The sequence below is a fragment of the Theropithecus gelada genome, chromosome 5 (assembly GCF_003255815.1).
Source record: "Theropithecus gelada isolate Dixy chromosome 5, Tgel_1.0, whole genome shotgun sequence".
NCBI classification, from domain to species: Eukaryota; Metazoa; Chordata; class Mammalia; order Primates; family Cercopithecidae; genus Theropithecus; species Theropithecus gelada.
Genome location: NC_037672.1, coordinates 137,816,035 through 137,835,705, shown reverse-complemented (window position 1 = coordinate 137,835,705; position 19,671 = coordinate 137,816,035). Strand labels below are relative to the sequence as shown.

Genomic DNA, 19,671 nt, shown 5'->3' with positions numbered 1-19,671 from the left:
ACAATACTGCCCAATAGGAAGTGCAGGTCTTTAGAATCATAGGCATGAACCTACTCTGAATGATATTAGTATAAATTTTTAATGTTTAGAGTCCAGATTTGATGATATCTTTAACAACTTCTAATCTAAGACACTATATTCATTTTAGCAGGATTGTTACTAGAGTCCTGGCACCTGTGCTAGCATCACGTAATTTTAGAGCTGGAGGATACTTCTGGGAAGACAGAAGAACAGTTTGAGATTCCTACTGAGATGAAAATGAATCTTCATGGAATCTTTCAGCAAAGCCAAATTCAAATTCATCATTAGCACCTGTAGTAACCTTTTTAATGCCTACAAACTGCATGCAGAAGAGAGAGGGAAACAGTAAAACATATTAAAAAGAAGTTTTTAAGACAAAGCCCAGTCTGATTTTAAGCCAAATACAAGGATTGGCAGCTTGGACGACCGGGAAGGTTACAGGTTGCCAAACATCATTCTACTTCTGTTTTAATCAACTCCACGTTACATTTACTATTGAGGATCCTCACCTTGCCCTCATGCATATCTTCCCCATTCATTACCTGCAAAAGGGTCTTGTAGCAGATATCTTCTATGTCCTACACATACCATTTTGCTCTTTAGTGCTTGCTGACCTGACTTCCTATTGTCATGTCAGCACCTGCCCTTTTTAGGGTCTTCTGGCCACCACAGCCAGCTTTACTCACCTGTGCGTGGCATTCTAGAGGAGCAGGGAAAATAACACAGCCCCAGTGCAGCCCTTAACCAATAACTGGTAGTAGCTGGTGTACAAATATCTCAGTTCCCTCAACTGTCAGGTGGAGTACTGCTGAGGGATCAAACTCTAGTAACACACAGCAGTGTTTTGCTTATTATGGCTAACTAAAAAATCACAGGGTCTTCATGCATTTGGAAAGGAGACTTTATTTCTTACAAAGGGTTACAGCCTTCAAGGTGGTCATTCTGCAGGTTAGAAAGCGTATCCTCCAGCAAAGACCAGAGGCAGGCACTTCTAGGGAAGGAAGAGTAAGACAGGAATTTAAGTTGAATGGGTTGGTCAAGTATACGTATTCAACAGGCTACAGATGGATCCAAGAATATTCATGAAGGCAGTCCTGATGCATGCATGTTAAACAAACATGCATGTTACACCTTGGGGTGGGGACTTAACATTTAAATGCATTACAGTTAGGCCCTATATATGACAAGGTGAAGCAGGGACACAAAGGCACACAATGCACCATCTCTGTAAATGGGCCAGAGCCAGTCCACAGTGGTTGGTCTCTTATCAGGAGAAACCTACTAGAATCCTCTTGTCCAGTTAAAACTGTAGTTATGGCTGGTGGAAAATGGGCTGGAGCCAGTCAACACTTGGTGAAGCTGCAATTGCTTCAGACACTCAAGGCCAGTGTTTGTTTAGCCGCTCGAGAAAAAGAAAAAACTGTGGCAGTTAGAACATAGTTTATTCTTTAAGTGTAGGAGTGCGTAACTTAATCCTGCCTGGCATGGCCTTAGGTCCTGTTTATAATTTGGCATCTTACAGCTAGCTCACAAGTGATATGAATGTATACACAGAAAATCCAAAAGAATTGGCATACATAATAAAAGTTTGGCAAAGTGGCTAATAAAATCAATATTTAAAAGACTAAATACCTACATTTCTATATACCAGCAAAAGGAAGTAAGAAAATAAAGCTGTAAAAATGTATAACAGCATTTAAAAATAGTACTTGGGAATAAATATAACAAAACATGTGTCATATCACTATGGAGAAGACTACAATGCTACAAAGAATATTGCCACAAAGCGTCTGTTCCCTCAGTCTGTGATCTCTATTTTAACATTCATGCTGGTCAGTTGTGTCTAAACCATCCAACGGAGGGGATATAACAAAGCATGTCTGACCTTCCATTCTATCACGGCTGGGAATTCAGTTTTGAGGGTTTCTCTGGGGTCCCCTTGGCCAAGAGGGGGTCCTTTAGTCAGTGGGAAGCTTTAGATTTTATTTTTAGCTTACAACATTTGTGGGCTGACTTCTATTCCCTATCTCGGTTCCCTACTCCGTTACCAGTGTTTCCTTGGATCACCTCCGAAATGAAGTGCAAATCCTTTCCTCAAGGTCTGATTCACAGGGAATTCAAACTAGGACAAATCACAACCTTAAAATAGCATGTTTCTTTCAAGAATAAGGAATAAAACATGTAACTATTTCTGTGCCTGGGACCCTGGTCAGGCAATGGGAAGTTGTAAATGGAGGGAAACAAGTTGGCCAATTCCTGGTACAGAGAAACGCCAGTCATCGGAAGATATTTGAGGATCTGCTATGCTCTAGACATTGTGTATACTACACAGTGGTACATAAAACAAGCATAGGCCCTGCCCCCATACAGAAGGAAATATAAGGGAATCCATCTGTTATCAGAAGGTACCTGGGGATTTACCAAGTGTTTTGATAGCAGCCTCAGTGATCTCATCTGATAGGGAACACAACTGCGGGGGTGGGCGAAAGCCCCTACAGGCCTGAGAATCACCACAAAGTTTTTCTTTTTCATGCAAAGTAAGTGGCAATAATCACACTCTGTTCTTTGTTTAACAAGGCAAGCCATTACTTGAAACAAGGTAAGATATAAAGTATGCAAATCATTCTTGCTTCTTGTCTTCATTTGTTAAAATGGGAAAATTTTCATTGTGGAATATAACACATATACATAAAAGTGCATAAAGCAAATGAATATTTTAATGTATTATTACAAAGTGAACTAACAGGTAACCAAAGTGAAGCCCAAGAAACAGAAAATTGCAAGCACCGCAGAACCACCTCCACCCACGGGATCACAACTTGAGACCATCTTAACTTTGCTTTCATGGTAAATGGTTTTCCGTGTGTTTTTATATAGATTCACTATTTAAGTATACATCCCTAAATTATATGGCTCATTTGTCTATTTTTAAACTTCATATAAATGGAATCTTCCAGTATGTTTTATGTGCACATCTTTTGACCAATATTACAAATTTAGAATTCACACAACAGTAGGCTAGCTAGGCAGCTCTGCTAATCGTGGCTGAATTCAGTTGGCCTTTAAATTCAGGCCATGGGTTTATGACCAGTTCTGATCAACTCCATGTGGCTCTGATTCATCTGGTACCCATGGACAAACCAAGGCATGCTCTTTTTCATGGTGATGGCAGAGGCGCAAGAATAAGCCCAATTGCTCAAACCTATTTCAAGCCTTTGCTTATGTCCACTAACATTCCACTGATCTTGGCAAGTCACATGGTCAAGCCTAACATCAAGGAGCAGGGAAATGCACTCCTTATTGGGAAATAGAAAGGACTGAATATTTGCTGAATAAATCCAAACTGGCATAGCACATCTGTTCAACATGGTACTAGAAGTCCTAGCTAGTGCAGTAAGACAAATAAATGGATGGAAAGAAATAAAAGTTACTGCTCACGAGTGATATGAATGTGTACACAGAAAATCCAAAAGAATTGGCACATATAAGAGTTTGGCAAAGTGGCTAATAAAATCAACATTAAAAATGTATTATATAAAAGCATTTTAGGCCGGGCGTGGTGGCTCACACCTGTAATCCCAGCACTTTGGGAGACCAAGGCAGGTGAATCACCTGAGGTCAGGAGTTCGAGACCAGCCTGGCCAACATGATGAAACCCTGTCTCTACTAAAAATACAAAAAAATTAGCTGCTCATGGTGGCGGGCACCTGTAATCCCACTTACTCAGGAGGCTGAGGCAGGAGAATCACTTGAACCCGGGAGGCAGAGGTTACAGTGAGCCGAGATGGCACTATTGCACTCCAGCCTGGGTGACAGAGCAAGACTCTGTCTCAAAAAAAAAAAAAAAAAAAAAAGCATTTTAAAATAGTACCTGGGAATAAATACAACAAAAGATGTGTGGTATCACTATAAAGGCTACAATTCTATTGAAATATGTTTTTTAAAACTATATAGGTATACAACATACTCTTGGATTGGGAAAAACTGTTTTTATATTTATCTTACAGATTTAATGCAATCTATAGAGTTAAAGCATTTATTTTTATCATTAATAGTCTGTCCCTAGAGGGAAATGATCTGCATCAAAACTGCTCCATAGTTCTCCAGTCTTTCTAAATTTCATTCCAATATTTTACTGTTTAAAGTGTATTTGTTGTAGTTTATAAGGATACACTTTATAAAATTAATCACTTTTTCTCATTTACTATTTTTTAAACATAAATGAATTTTTATCAAATGTTTTTTCTGCATGTAAGACTATCATATGATTTTCAAATGTTAATATGAAAACTTACATTAGTTTTATTCTGGTGATCAACTGAGCCATAACTGATGACATATTAAAGCAATATTATCTATAAATGCAGGTCATTAATATATTAAAATTAGTAAGCTTCCGGATTCAGTATGCTAACATTTTGTTTATAATTATTGCATCTAAAGTGACATTGGCATACAATTTTTTTTCATACTGTTCTTGTGGAGTTTTAGTCATCAAGGTTATGATAGTCTCATGAATTGCAGAGTCTATACTCTATCATTTGCCAGAGTTTGTGAAAAGTGATTTTACTCTTAAATGTGTCATTCAGCTCACTGATGCAAGCCATATAGAACTGCAGTTTTTAGCAGAAAGGGTTTTAATTGCTAATTCAGTTTAATAGGGCTGGCTTTCCCCCTTTCTTGTACAGTTTGCGTAAGCTGTATTTTTCTAGAAATTTTTGTATTTCATTAAAATTTTCAAATTTTTGAAAAAATTAATTTTTTTCACCATCTGTAAAATTTGTAGGGATGTCCCATATTTCACTGACATTATTTGCTTTCTCCTTTATTCTTAACTAGTATCATCAAGTTTATCAATATTAGTCTTTTCAAGCAAAAACTTATTTCTGTTGATCCTATATGCTTGTTTCCTATTCTATGCATTTTAAGCACTTATCTTTAATATTTCCTTGTCTATTTTCTTTACATTTATTGTGTTCTTCATCAAACTCCTTAAGATGGATGTTTTGTCTTTAATTTCCAGCCTTTCTATTTTCAAATATACACATATATTTAAAATTATAATTAGTACTAACTTTAATAAAGTTAGTACTAATATACTAACTTAACCTTATCCAACCAGATCTACCTGTAATATTTTTATTTCAAAGTAAGATATACACACATACACACACACACACACACAGAAATGCTGTGCAGCTGTAAAAAATGATGTATTTATGTGAAAATAGATCCTTTTTATGATGGATAATAGAACTTTTATGTAAAGTTAAGAATAAAACAGTGCAGTTTAGCATGAATTATTCCTACTGTTTGTAAGAACAGGCAGGTGGAGGTGGTGGCTTCTTTTTAAATAGAGGACATTTTCAGTCTCATAACCACTTGTTTCTCATTCAACATTGTAAATAGGTAATTAGCAGTTAAAAAGTCAAGAAAATCAAAACTTTTTTCTATATATTCTGATTTACCTATAGCAACATAAGAAAAATAAGAAAAATGTTTAATGAGCATGAATGACTAAATGAAGGAATATGGAAAAAAAGAAGTATCAACAGAAAGGCTTATAACAATTTCAACATGGTTTTTTATTTGCTCACTTAACATTCCAAACAAAATGACATTTTACACTATTGCTTTTACTTAAGAAGTCAACTGCCTTATCCAAAGTAGACAAAAATCCCAATTCCTTTAAGTGTCCAAGTGGTACTTTTCCCCCAGAGAAAGCTACTTGAATACTTTAACAGAAACACAGAATCATCCTATAATAGTAAGGTAGTAGTTGGGTCTTACCTGTACTACATTTAAAACTTTTCTCATCAAAAACTGAATACAGAAAAAAACCCCAAACACCTCCACTCATGATTCCTCTCAGATTTTTAACAATTCCACTAATCTTTATTAAAAATTGCTTTTGTAGAGAGGTGTATAAATATGAAAATGGAAAGTAAGCCTCCCCACACCTGTTCATGGAGAAGTAGGGTAGACCATTTATCCTGAGAAAACAGCTGCTGGTCCCCATTATTTCAAGAAAGATAATAAACATTATGGCCCTCCAAGTCAAACCTCCTATCTTCTGTGTCATGATCATGTGTAACCTTTTCTGTTCTAGCTGCAAGCATCTATTTTTCACGCTCATGTGATGCTTCTCCTTTGAGCAAATCTTTGATGAACTTGTATTTCACTGAAGGTTCTCAAAGGGGAGAAAGAGTGCATGAGCAATTATAATACTGGAACAAAAGTGAAGAGTACATATATTTTCACGTAGAAAAAATACATACAAATCCAAGTAGCTCCTAAAAATACGAATCAGATGGGAATTTTTAAGAAAAAGATTGTTTTCTAAACTGTAAATGGTGCCAGTAAGACACTGATTTTTATATCTAGCTACATCACCACATTTATGTACAAAGAGAGGTTGGTATAGGTTCACTGATACCCCCTGATTTCTCCCATTTCTTTAAAGATTGTCTTTCAGACCCTATTAAAACCATGACTATTAATTTTTTAGACTACTTCCTGTCACTGACACACTCTCTTCAATCTGGCACATACAAAAATTCATTTCAACATTTATTTACTTTTTTGATGCTAAAACTAACATAATTTTTTGGCTATTTCAATGCCACAATATTCTATCACTACTTTGGCATTTTACTAATCATTATAGAAATAGGTAAGATTCTAAATATGGATTTTAAGACTACATAAAATTCCAACTACATATGTCAAAAGGGAAAGTAGGAAGGTAGACGCAATTATATTTCTGTTTTCATGTATATCACTATCAAGAGTCTGAAGGCCCATGTTGCATTCTAATTTACAACTGACATTGGTGACATTTTGCTTGGCTTCTAGACTCAAACCTAGAATTTAATAGTGGCTTTTAGATCAATTTGCTGTAAAACTATCTGAAATGGATGCAGATTATTTTAAGCAAAAATAGAATGATACTTATAACGTACATATGGAGGTGGATTTAAAGAACACATTATTGAGCAAACTTTATACCGACATTTTCTCAACATCATCATAGTTTTTCTTCCTAGAAGGGAAAAAACTTAATTACTTAAAATTTTCCCCTTCCATACTTAAAGCATTCTGAAGTATACTGACAAAGGTTTAAATCAGTTCAAGTTCTCTGCTGTTGGAGGATCAAAATACAAAGGTAAGCATTTTCAGCACAAACATCAAAAGATGAACAGAATTGCTTTCCATGTAATAGTTAATACCTTAATACAATGACCTTGTCAGGATTTTGCGATATATCATATAGCTGGACAATAAAGCATGAAAATATTTTTTAAAAATTAAGTGAAGACATTCCCAAAGTTGAGATGTCCCCTACAAGAAACCAATTTTTAAATTCCTGTAATACGGAAAGGCTAAATTGCCACTATTGTAATAAAAGGAACTAAAATTTTAAAATAATTTTATCTTATTGAGAAACTAATTTTAACGCATGCACTTTAAATGTATGTGCTATACAACACTGCGTCTTATTTTCCAATTGGATATGTCTTACCACTCTTCTCTTTAACAAGTTTGAAAGAGAAAGGTCAACAGACATGAGCAAATACTTAAAAAGTCTCAAGTCTTGCTCTATTATATACGAGCCAGTCCTTAAACACTTGATATACACCCACATTAAAAGGTGTGCTAAATATCATCATGTTTTAGATGAAATTATGTCTTCAAAAGGTTGGTTTCTGTAGGATTTAAGGAGAACTTAAACTTTCCTGCTTTAAACTTTAGTTTTGCTATCAGTACAAATGTGTAAAACACATCAAGAAGAAATCATTCCCATAAGAATCTCATCACTATATAATCCTTGACAGCACTTGCTGCCCTCCTGAGATTTTAGGAGAATAAAACTATATAAAATGCACAGTCATCATGTCGTCTTCAAGCTATTTTAGTATCCCACAAACCGTTAACATAAAGTTCATACATCGTTATCTAAAAACACCATGGAGTCAAAGAGAAGCAAGAGTTAACAGTAAGTCAAATAAACTAATGATGTTTAACTGAGATTTTTTTTAAACTTAAACTTTCTTAAGTTTCAAAGACAGTTTTATTTAAATAAAAACTGTCTTTTATAATCTTTTTGTCTTTTACATAATCAAGATTTTCTTGGCAAATACATCTCTTTTCATAAACATACATAGGTGGAGAAGTTTCATACACAAGTAAAGCAGTTTCATAAACATACATAGCTAGAGAAGAAAACATTAAGGTTCTTTTCTACAACTGATAAAAAGCAAATACTGAAGATGAGAAAATGCCTTTAAGCTTTCAAATAACACTGTGGCATTTTAAAGTGTGTTATTTAAAAACAAAAAAGCTAGTCACCAATACTGTCATTCTCTCATCAGTTATGCTCAATAATCACAGAAACCCAAAAGGAGGCCATAATTCTTTATTCTCTCTGCCGTATCTCTACTCTGTTTGCTACTAATGAAGCAACATTATGACATGTAATTAAGATGCAAACAAAGAAAATCATAAAGAAACACTCTTCCTGTTAATTACCCTAGAAATAAAAATCAGACAAAATTAAAAACAGCCATTTCCAAACTAAAAACCAAAAAAAAAAAACCTTAAAGAGCTTTGAAAAAAGATACCAACTTGATCCCACAACACATAAAAATGAAAATTGATTTTACACATTTTAATCAACCAATTTAATACAAATACCTGATTTATACTTTTACACCAACGGGCTAAGTCCCAAGTTCCAAACTGTAGCTCGCATGACTCTACAGAGGGGATCTTTGGAAGGATAAGGTACCTTTGGAGAACAGTGTATAAACAACTGTAAACATACACTGATTGTCCACTAGCTTTCTTAAATAGAATTTCTGAAATATTTTTGTAGGAAATTATATATAAGAGTGTAATTGAGCAGATAATTCCTATTACAACATATAAATTCTGTTGAATGTGCAAAATGTGGTAGAAATAGAAGATACAGTGGATGATTTATACTTTTAAAGTAAGTGCTACATTACAATCCAGTAAAAGTCCTTTAATCTTTTCATGAAACTTCTCTCTATACAAGTTGAAATACATAATGCTTTCTGGTTCTTCTTCAAACCAAAACTTGTCAAATTCATAGACAAGATAACCTACAGTTAAAGAAAAACAAAATATTTAGTCCTCAATGTTGGAATCACATTCAAACCATCTCATTTTTACAAAGTATATAACCATCTTTTAAATTCCATATTAGAATACAATAATCAAAAGTAATCTCAAAACTATTAGAGGCCTGAGGGACTAAATAAGAAATGTTTCTGTATGTTCAAAATGAACAGCAATTTCAATAAACGATTTAGTGTGCATTTACTATTGGTCTCAAAAATCAACAACGTCCCTCAAGCTTAAAAGATGCAGGACTTTCAGCCGGGAGCAGTGACTCATGCCTGAACTCTCAGCACTTTCAGAGGCTGAGGTGGGCAGATCGCTTGAGGCCAGGACTTAAGAGACCAGCCTGGACAATATGGCGAAACCCCGTATCTGCAAAAAGTACACAAATTAGCCAGGCATGATGGGATGCGCCTGTTGTCCCAGCTACTTGGGAGGCTGAGGTGAAGGGATCACTTGAGCCCAGGAGGTCAGGGCTTCAGTGAGCCATGATTGCATCACTGCACTCCAGCTTGGGTGACAGAGTGAGACCCTATCTCGAAAAAAAAAAAAAAAAAGACGTAGTACTTTCAAGAGATACCTTGAGAAGTTTCCCGAGAAACCTCTGAAGCACAAAAATGCAAGTAATAAGAAAATGTTGGATAAGGCTAAAGTGTAGGAAAGCTATTTCCTACTTAATTCTTGATTTCTAAATCTAAGAGTTATTTCTACTTTTTTTTCAATGAGCTATCAGCATCTTCTCTTTAAAAAAAAAAAAAAAATCCACTCTAAATCAGCTTAATATTTTTGGCTTTCAATATCGTCATTATGGTAGCCAAATTAACCCCCAAAATGTTAAAGGTATTTCATGAAACTGAACTTGTTTATATACACACACACACACATATGTAAACTTAAACGTGAATTTAAAACTACTCAGCATCAAAATATCTATCAACAAGTACATAAACAATGTGTAGCATATAATGGAATATTGCTCAGCAATAAAAATAAATGAGCTAATTTGTCAATTTAAAAAAGTAACAAGTAAAAAAAGCTATTAATACACATAACAAATTATGCAGAAAGAAACCAGACCAAAATGAGTAAAAACTGCATTTCACTTAAATACAATTCTAGAAAATAAATGCAAACTCCTCTATAGTGACAAAAAAAAAAGTGGTACCTAGGATGGTAGGGGGAGGGGCAAGAGGCATGGATTACCAAGGAGCACATAAAAACTTTCAGAGGTGGTGATTATATTCACCATTTGGATCATGGAGATGGTTTCACAGGTGTATACATATGTTAAAACTTATCAAATCATACATATTTAAATATGTGCAGTTTATCATATGTTATATAATATGTGCAGTTTACCATATACTTTAATAAAGCTGTTAAAAAGTAAAACAAAAAATAAAAAATAAAACCACCCCAGTCCTACTTTGTATGTAATCAAATGTATTTATTGAATTATTTTTTCAAATATTTCTACAGTGCTCACTAAATGCTCATATACTGTCAGAGCAGCCCTAGGATGCAAGTACTATGTTGTTATTCCCACTCTACCAAAAGGAAACAGAGGTGCAGAGAAGTTAAATGATGTGCCCCAAATCACACAGTTTGTAAGTGGTCTCTGTTGCAAAAGCCAATGACTTTACACAAAAGGGTGGCTAGACTATCATGATTGCCTACTATGAAAAAAATGGAAATCCTATTTTAATAATATTGGTCATAAAGCCAACATTAATGGTTAAAATCATCATATTCCAACACTGAAATATCATTTCATAAGAAGGCCAGTTTAAGAAAGATTTTTGGATTATTCTCAATATATGATAAAACAGATTTTTGTCAACCATGATATACAAGTAGTATCAAGAAATGAAGCCTCTGAAGAAATACCATCTGCTATCTCTATCCGCCATACACTGTTAGGGATGTACAATAAATACATTTAGAGATTAATGTTCTGCATAGTATGATAACGGAGATAGCCATCCAAATTTCATGGCCATACCATTTGTTTCGGTATATCTGGTTATTATGTTTTAGATATTTACCATTCTTACGTCCTTTAAATTGCTTTTTCATTACTGTCAGTAATATGGCCCATTCAAATGACTACATGGGCCTGGAACAAAATGCTCAAGTTAAAGCACTAGGAACTTCATGCTTCAGAGTGAGGCTGTTGACCTATAATATAAATCAGTGTCAGAGAAAGACTAACTTGAAGAACGGAGACTATAATAGCTAAAGTGATTTAATATGACATCAGGAAACCACAGGAAAAAATACTGAAATTCTAGGAAACTGGCAGGGCCATCCTTGGCATAAGACCCCCAAAGCTTTGCAAAAGGTGATGGAACAGAGCTGTTTTCCATGATGCACATATTTTGTCCTTTTGAGTCCAGATGTTTGGAACACTTAGACTCTGTAGAAATTGCCATATGAAATGTCTAAACCTGAAATTCCCTGCATGTATTTACTGCAGAGGTTAAGGATAAGAAAACCATAGGAAGGGGGATTAACTGTAAACTGGCATCTCACTGGGGTGATGAAAATGTTCTAAAAGTGGATGATGATGATGGCTACCCAATTTAGCTCATTAAAATCCATTTAAGTGTAATTTTAAAATGGGTAAATTCTATGGTATATAAATTATACCTCAATAAAGTTGTTTTTTTTTTTTTTTTTTTGAGACGGAGTCTCGCTCTGTCGCCCAGGCTGGAGTGCAGTGGCCGGATCTCAGCTCACTGCAAGCTCCGCCTCCCGGGTTCACGCCATTCTCCTGCCTCAGCCTCCCGAGTAGCTGGGACTGCAGGCGCCCGCCACCGCGCCCGGCTAGTTTTTTGTATTTTTTAGTAGAGACGGGGTTTCACCGTGTTAGCCAGGATGGTCTCGATCTCCTGACCTCGTGATCCGCCCGTCTCGGCCTCCCAAAGTGCTGGGATTACAGGCTTGAGCCACCGCGCCCGGCCATAAAGTTGTTATTGAGGCATAACTTTCTTGTTATATAAATTTGAGGTGTTACTATTTGTTTTTTTTTTTTTTGGAACCACCAAACCAGAAGTCCAGCTAAAATTGTGGCCCTACAAAACTAGAATGGAGACATCCTAGACAGGAATATACAGAAGACAGAGGTCCCCAAATCCTAAGCCCTCCTGCTGGACTAGTGGTCAGTAACTTTCCACAATCATGGCAGATACCTGCTCACAGTTTGGACGTACAGGATGACAATGGAGCTAAAAAGCTAACCTACCAATGTTTCCAGTCCTTCCTACACAGGACGCATTAAAACAAAGGCAGAGAGATCAAAGGCAAAGGGGGAGATGAAGGCAGATCGTAGGGAAACAAAAAATGTGGAAACTAATCTCTTAACTGTTCTTCCTTCTGGAGAGAAACTATGACCTTGGAACTAATTTGTGCAAACCAATTGATCCCACTCCTCTAACAAAAAAAGTATACACATTCAAAAGACAAGATTTCAAATTATTATTCTAGTTAGAATACGTTCCTCCTAAGAAGAAAAGCAGAACCTTAAGATGTGAAACTTCCAATGGTAACGGGTATGAAAATCAAGTTTTTGGGAAACTTCTGCTTAAAAGGTACATAGGTATATGTGTATGTGCATTTTAATGTCTCAAAATAATTGAAAACCATAAGCTTCACTGTTTCCAGGATGATCTATATAGCTCGATAGATTGAGCTGACAGGAGGCAACTGAAAGGGTTCTACAATGACTTTTCTACCTCAGATATTACACTTTAATGTCCTTCCTATAGAGGAGCCAGCCGAGATGGTGTGAGGGTGCTGGAGAGCAACAGTTCCCACAGATCCTCAAGTTCCCTGGTCTTTAGGGGAAAACTACTACACAGAGGTCATTTTGCACTGCTTTCTAACCTACCACCTTCCTGTATATATTGAGATACGGGAAACTGCTTAATTGTTTAGGGAGTTTTTAAATTGCTTTTATATTTATGTTCAATAGGTAGCTAATGAACAAGGGATATATTTCATTAAAAAAAAAAAAATAGAGGCAAGTTAGCAAAGTCCCAGCGACAACACTTTGGAATGCTAAAGCAAAGCATCTCATGCCTGCCAGAAATCTTCAGTACACTTGGGTAGAATCATCAATGCTGTCCTTAGGGACCTGAAACCTGTCCCTCCATTTAAAGACATGCTGCATTGGCTCCTACGTTGTGTAAGCATGCCCATATGATTCTTTATCCTTATCCATTAAGGGAGAAAAAGGATCTGGACATACAGTGCTGGGGTTAAAGTAGAGGTTGGGCTGAAGATATATATTTTGGCATTTAATGCACATTTGGCATTTCAAGCAAGGGACCAGATGGTATCACTTAGGAAAAGTATGCGGGCTAAAGAGAGGAGTGGGCACAGGCTGGGCCCTGAGGTGCTCCTACATCTAGTAAGGTAGTGGATGTCTACAGGAATTCCTGTGGTGCAGGAGAAAAGCCAGGAGAATGTGGCATCAGAAAAGTCACGATAATGTTTCCAGAAGAAACGTGTGGTCATTTATGCCCAGTGCCACTAAAAGGAACAAATAACATGAAGAAAAAACATGGCAATGGTATTAGGCAGCAAAAAATCTTGGTGTTTGAGAAAAATCAGTGTGAGCAGTCATGGAGAGAGAAACTAAATTGGAATTAGATAAAACCTGGAGATGAAGAAATGAAAAACAGCAATTATTGAAAAAGTTTCCTGAAGAAAGGGAGCAGAGAAATGAAGTAGTATCTGGAGGTGGACACTGCATTAGGGGGAAATTTTGATTCTGAAGATGACAGCTCCTCACTGAATTCAGTGACTTTGTCTTCTCTGCTATATCCCCAGGGCCTAGAACAACACCTAACACACAGTAAATGAATAAACTTCCCCGAGAAGAGCACGTCTAAACTGAGATTTGGAAGATGAGAAGGCATCACTTGGAAAGAACAGAGGGAGCTGGAATAGTGCTCAGGCCAAGTGAATGTCACTTGCAAAGGCACAGAGTCAAGAGAGAGCATAATATATCTGAGCAACTAAAAAGAAGACTGGGATGCCTCCACTATAGAGTTTGTAGGGGTGCGAGGGGGGCTGGTATATGGCAAAAGATGAGTCTGGAGAGGTTACCAAGGTTCAGATTATGCAGGGCCTTATAATGGGAATCCTTCGAAGAATTTTTGGCAGTGGAGTAAAATGATGAGATTTTCATTTTAAATAACTATACTTTCAACGTGGAGAAGAAATAGAAGAGTGTTACCATAAACAGACTGCCAAAGGCTATTACAGTAACCTAGTAACAAAGGCCTGATATTGTACAGTTACAATGGGGACGGAAAGAAACAGACACATGCAAGAGAAAGTTAAGATGCAGACAAAACTGGAATTAGGGTGTAAGTAAAGGCAGGAAAGGTTCTGCAAAAAAGAGACATGGATGATATTTTCAACAATGGAGATAAAGAAATTATGATTTGGCCACCTATTATCTAAGTAGTTTCTTATATGCTACCAACATGCAAATGACATTCTAAAGACAGAAAAAGATCAAGAAAAGTAGTATGTGAAGAAAAACTAGATTTGAGTTCTTTGCTTCTGAACAATAGCTTCAGAAGATGGATTCATTCAATTAAACCTTCAGTATTCAAATATTATCACTAAAAGTGAATGGAACAGAGAAGTAAAGACAGCTTTAGGAACAGTTACTTAGTATCTCTGACCTACCACAAGAAAATCTGGCCTTGAAATTCAAGGCAGGGGGAGGTGAAAAGTTCCTCTAAATTAAATTTCCTTCCAAAAATAATAAAATAATCTGCAAATGGTCTATCCTGGCCTTAACAGCATTCATTAACCAGCATCCAAGAGGGAAAATATATTTTGTAGTTAGCTGGAAAATGAATGCCTAAAGAAAAATTACATGCATCTTAGATGTGTCTACATGTGAAATACTGCCTTTCATAATCAGCAAATATAAAAACTGAAGTACAGAGTACTCTTGGGGACTCATCTTCTACTATTTTGTTTTTCAAAGACCCTAAGTAATAAAATGAGAAACGTAAGTTATATACTTCATAGAGGCAACAGATTAAAATATATATTATACATTCCTAGTGGTTTAAGAATTATCTTAGATCTAGTTTTAACTCATTTTAATACTCACAATAAAACTGATGAAAGTGTTCCATTGTTGGTATACCAGGAACAAAGTTATAGAGATGAAACTTCAAAGCTTCACTCTTCAGTAAGCTATAAGCCATCTCTGTAAGATTGATTCCAACTATTGCATAAGAATACCTATGTCAGAAACATTACCAGTTACACCAGCTAGCCGAATAACTCATAAAATAAATTAAAATTACGTTAGGAATTAGTAGAAAATGACTTCAGGTTTAACACAGTATTGCTTTTATGATAATCTCCACATGGTAAGAAAAATATACTAGAAAGAATTTAACATTTTTGCTTTTTAAAGCCTGTATATTTTTCTGGATATAATCTAAGGAATAAAAATAAAGCTCTGTTCACATGATATCTAAAACTAAAATTCTTAAATAAAAAAGGGGTCGGGGGACTACAGACACCAAATCTCACTGATTCCTAAAATACACTGGATAATCCGACATTTTCTTCTCCATTATCAGGGTACTTATTTTTATGATCTAACATTGTTACTATGCTTTTTCAAAGATTAGATACTATCAGAATATTTTTAAAAATAACGGTAAGGCTAATAAAACTACCTCAGTTTGCATTTCACTTTATAATTTGCAAAGCTATTTCCCATTTTCCTATTATTTTTCCAAACTATTTCCTCTGCCTGTCTTCAAATCTATTTCTCAAAAAGATTTTATAAGGGCCCTTATCTCCATTGTATAGATAAACTATATCTTGTGATAAAAATATATTGAACTACATACAAAATTGGTTTACAATCACATTTATCCTTAAAAATAATGTATCATGTAATATTCTTTATAAAGTTCTTATTAAATACTTCATTTTAAGAAATACCTTGATATACTTTCAAATTCATTAATCATCTAAGCATTATAAATGTGAGAGATTACAGCTTCTTTAATATACCCAGCTTACCCTAGTTTTGGATGATTTGAACGGGAAAGAATCTGATGAGCTTCACTAGTGTAATTTTCACTGAAATACCTAAAAAGTTTAAGAAAAAAAATCAAAGGAATGTACGCCATTCAAATATAAGATATCCAGAACCAATTTAAAAAGCTACTGTCAAAATGATAGTCCTAGTATTGCCATGAGTATCCTGATATCTGTCTCAAATCACTTCAGTGATTCACAAATGCTTCTCAGTCAAAATTTCCTAGCTATCAGGCCTATGTAGTACAGAATATAGGTCGTTGACAAGACTGTAAAGTACTTTAATAAATAGATAATATAAAAAGAGACTACCTTAAAATAAAAAAACTGAATTATTTTTGTTTCTTTGCTGGTTCTAGTTCTATAGAAGAGTCAATATGTACCTGTCAGGACACTCTTCCTTTCACCTAGGTTCGTTCCTTCCACTACAATTTAAGTCTGTGTTGTTTAGTGCCATTTTCAGTGCAATCAGAAGGGAATCAACAATCTTTTGCTTCATCAATCATCTAACTAAAATACTAGCTATAAAACAGAAGTATGAGTAGTACAAGAGAGATGGATATGGAACTATCTATTTGTAGGCACATACATCCTTTTGGCCTATACCAAATCTATTTAACCTTAGGATCGATCACCTCTAAATGATAGACACACACACACAATGCTCATATGAAGATAAAAATAAAAAATAAATGTCCATGGTTTTACATTTTAGGGGACAAAATCATTGACATTTTCATAAAGCATAGAAATTTCTAATTAACTCTTCCCTCTTTATTCTTCTACAGAGTATTAATATAAACTTCCTTATTTCTTCACTGGCTCTAATTTTCAACCCATTACACCAGGGGCTGTTAACTTAGAAGTCCATGAATTAATGATAATTTATGAATGAAAGGGAATCCAGGAACCATCTTACATTATGGACAACTTTTTCTGTGTATATGTTTCCCAGGGAGAGAGTATACAAAGCTTTCATCAGATTCCCTAAGGGATCTGTAAACACCAAAACAGTTTCAAAAGTCTTGCTTAATGCAATGCTTTCCTAAGTACTCTAATTTTTCTACTTTATCCTTAGATTGACTCTAAAATGCCTTCAGTTGACTATATTTCATTTTTGTAATAATTCAGCATTGCATTAATAGTCAAACTACTCTTAAAATATTCAATCTGTAATATAGAACAACTTTTAATTTCCTTCCTGAATTTAGTTAACCTGTCTTAACAGTATCAAATGGTGAAAAATAAACATATATACACAATAAGAAAAACCATCAAAATTAACCTAATTTAGCCAATTTCAGGATTTTTTCACAGTAAGAATTATCCAAACTTTAATAGCCTAGCCTTCCCATTCTAGACATTTCATAGTCTATAAATCACAATTTCATGGACAGACCCAAACACTACAATTTGTACATTTGCATATCCTTATGGGAGGAAATTAATCTTCCAGGCCATCTTCTAGAATAGTTTTGGCTATCAATTGTGACTTGAGTTACATATTTGGGGTTTCATACATGTAGCTAATCATAAGTATTAAAGAAGATAAAGGAGAAAAAGTTCATATGGTAGTCTATACAAAGTCAGGAATGCAGGTAGGTAAGTTGTCACAGGTGGTGAAGAATATATGTAAAGAGTAAAGAGACTTTATTATCACCTTACCTGGTTATATTTGCCAAAATAGAATCAGGGAGCCCAGAGAGAAAAAGCAAGTGAATAAAGGCAGTAGGAGGATACATAATTCTTTAAGAAGTATCAGAATGGAGATCAGAAAGAAAAAGGAGAGGAAAGCATTGGTAAGTAAAGAAATCACAAACACAAGTATATTTCCACCAATGTCTTTTTTTTTTTTTTTTTTTTAAAGACAGGGTCTTGCTCTGTCACTCAGACTGGAGGTGGCACAATCATGACCCACTGTAAACTTGAATTCCTGGGCTCAGGCAGTCCTTCTGCCTCAGCCTCCCAAGTGGCTGGACTACAGGCAAATGCCACCATGCCTGGCTAATTATTTTTGTAGAGACAGGGTCTCACTATATGGCTCAGATTGGTCTCAAACTTCCGGCCTCAAGTGATCCTCTGGCCTCTGCCTCCCAAAGTGCTGGGATTACAGGCCTGAGCCATGTGCCTGGCCTCCAATATCTTCATATTGTTGCCAACACATTAGCAAATACTCCCAGCACTGCAGTTATTAAAATTCAGAGATAGTACGAATCAACTAGATCACTTCTTATTAGAAGTAACTAGATCAGAGATTACATGTAATTTCATTTAGGGAAGAAAAAAAAGTTCACTTTCACTTACACAAGATTGATTAATCCAAGTATGCCCATGCCTCGGAAGTCTGTCTTGGGATCATCACCCTGGAAACCAATTTCAGCCCACTGCTTGGAGATTCTAGCATTTAACTTCTTCGTGGGCATTAGAAGATTCCAAAGCTGTACAAACATATTTCCATTATTAAGACATTTTCTTTCTCATAGCTTATAACTAGTAATTTAATGCTATCAAATAACTTTTGTAGAAAAATCATAGGTTAAGCAAAGACTTTAGAACATTTTTCAATTATCCTAAAACATGCAGCACATTTATTCCCATTAAAAAGACTAGTATAAAGAACAGATTTTGAAAACAAATAATACACAAAAATATAAAACAATGAGACGTCTTTATTTACTAATTAATACAGATATGCCCAGAACTGGTAAACTGCTTGCTTGAGAAGAACACAGTATTTTAGGAACTTAGCCCTTGCTTCAGATACCGTATAGTTAAATAGGCTCTATTATAATGGTAGGTTAATAGTGCTTAATCAGAATGAAAATAGGTCTAAGACAGAAGAGGATGAAGAAATGATACTGATAGCATTCCAACTTGTTTTACAGATTTTCAGTTTAAAAAAATATGATTTGGTTTTAAATAAATATCTTTAAGGATGAGGATTTAAGAACAACTATCAAGCCGGGTGTGGTGGCTCACGCCTGTAATCCTAGCACTTTGGGAGGCCAAGGTGGGCGGATCACGAGGTCAGGAGATCAAGACCATCCTGGCTAACATGGTGAAATCCTATCTCTACTAAAAATACAAACAATTAGCCAGGCGTGGTGGCGGGCAGCTGTAGTCCCAGCTACTCAGGAGGCTGAGGCAGGAGAATGGCGTGAACCTGGGAGGCGGAGCTTGCAGTGAGCCAAGATCGCACCACTGCACTCCAGCCTGGGTGACAGAGTGAGACTCCATCTCAAAAACAACAACAACAACAACAAAAACAGCTATCAAATATTACATACCAACAAACTAATCAATGCAAAATAAAGAAAATTTATTGTTTAAATTCAATACAAGCCATCAAATGAAAGACACAGAAGTTGACTAAAAAAGGTCTGTGAAAATTTGCAAAACAGAAATACTTGCATTTTT

General features: G+C 35.5%; 1 protein-coding gene across 1 annotated transcript in view; it reads right to left on the bottom strand.

The window, feature by feature from the left end:
- Positions 1 to 5,587: 5,587 nt before the first annotated feature.
- Positions 5,588 to 19,671, bottom strand: part of ELMOD2 (ELMO domain containing 2) — a 28,712-nt gene continuing 14,628 nt past the window's right edge. The window contains exons 5-8 of the mRNA XM_025386698.1: positions 18,559 to 18,692; positions 16,237 to 16,305; positions 15,305 to 15,438; positions 5,588 to 9,146 (exon numbers count right to left, since the gene is read on the bottom strand). Of these exons, the coding sequence (XP_025242483.1) occupies positions 9,001 to 9,146; positions 15,305 to 15,438; positions 16,237 to 16,305; positions 18,559 to 18,692 (483 nt within the window). The 3' untranslated portion in view covers positions 5,588 to 9,000. The remainder of the gene's footprint in view (positions 9,147 to 15,304; positions 15,439 to 16,236; positions 16,306 to 18,558; positions 18,693 to 19,671) is intronic.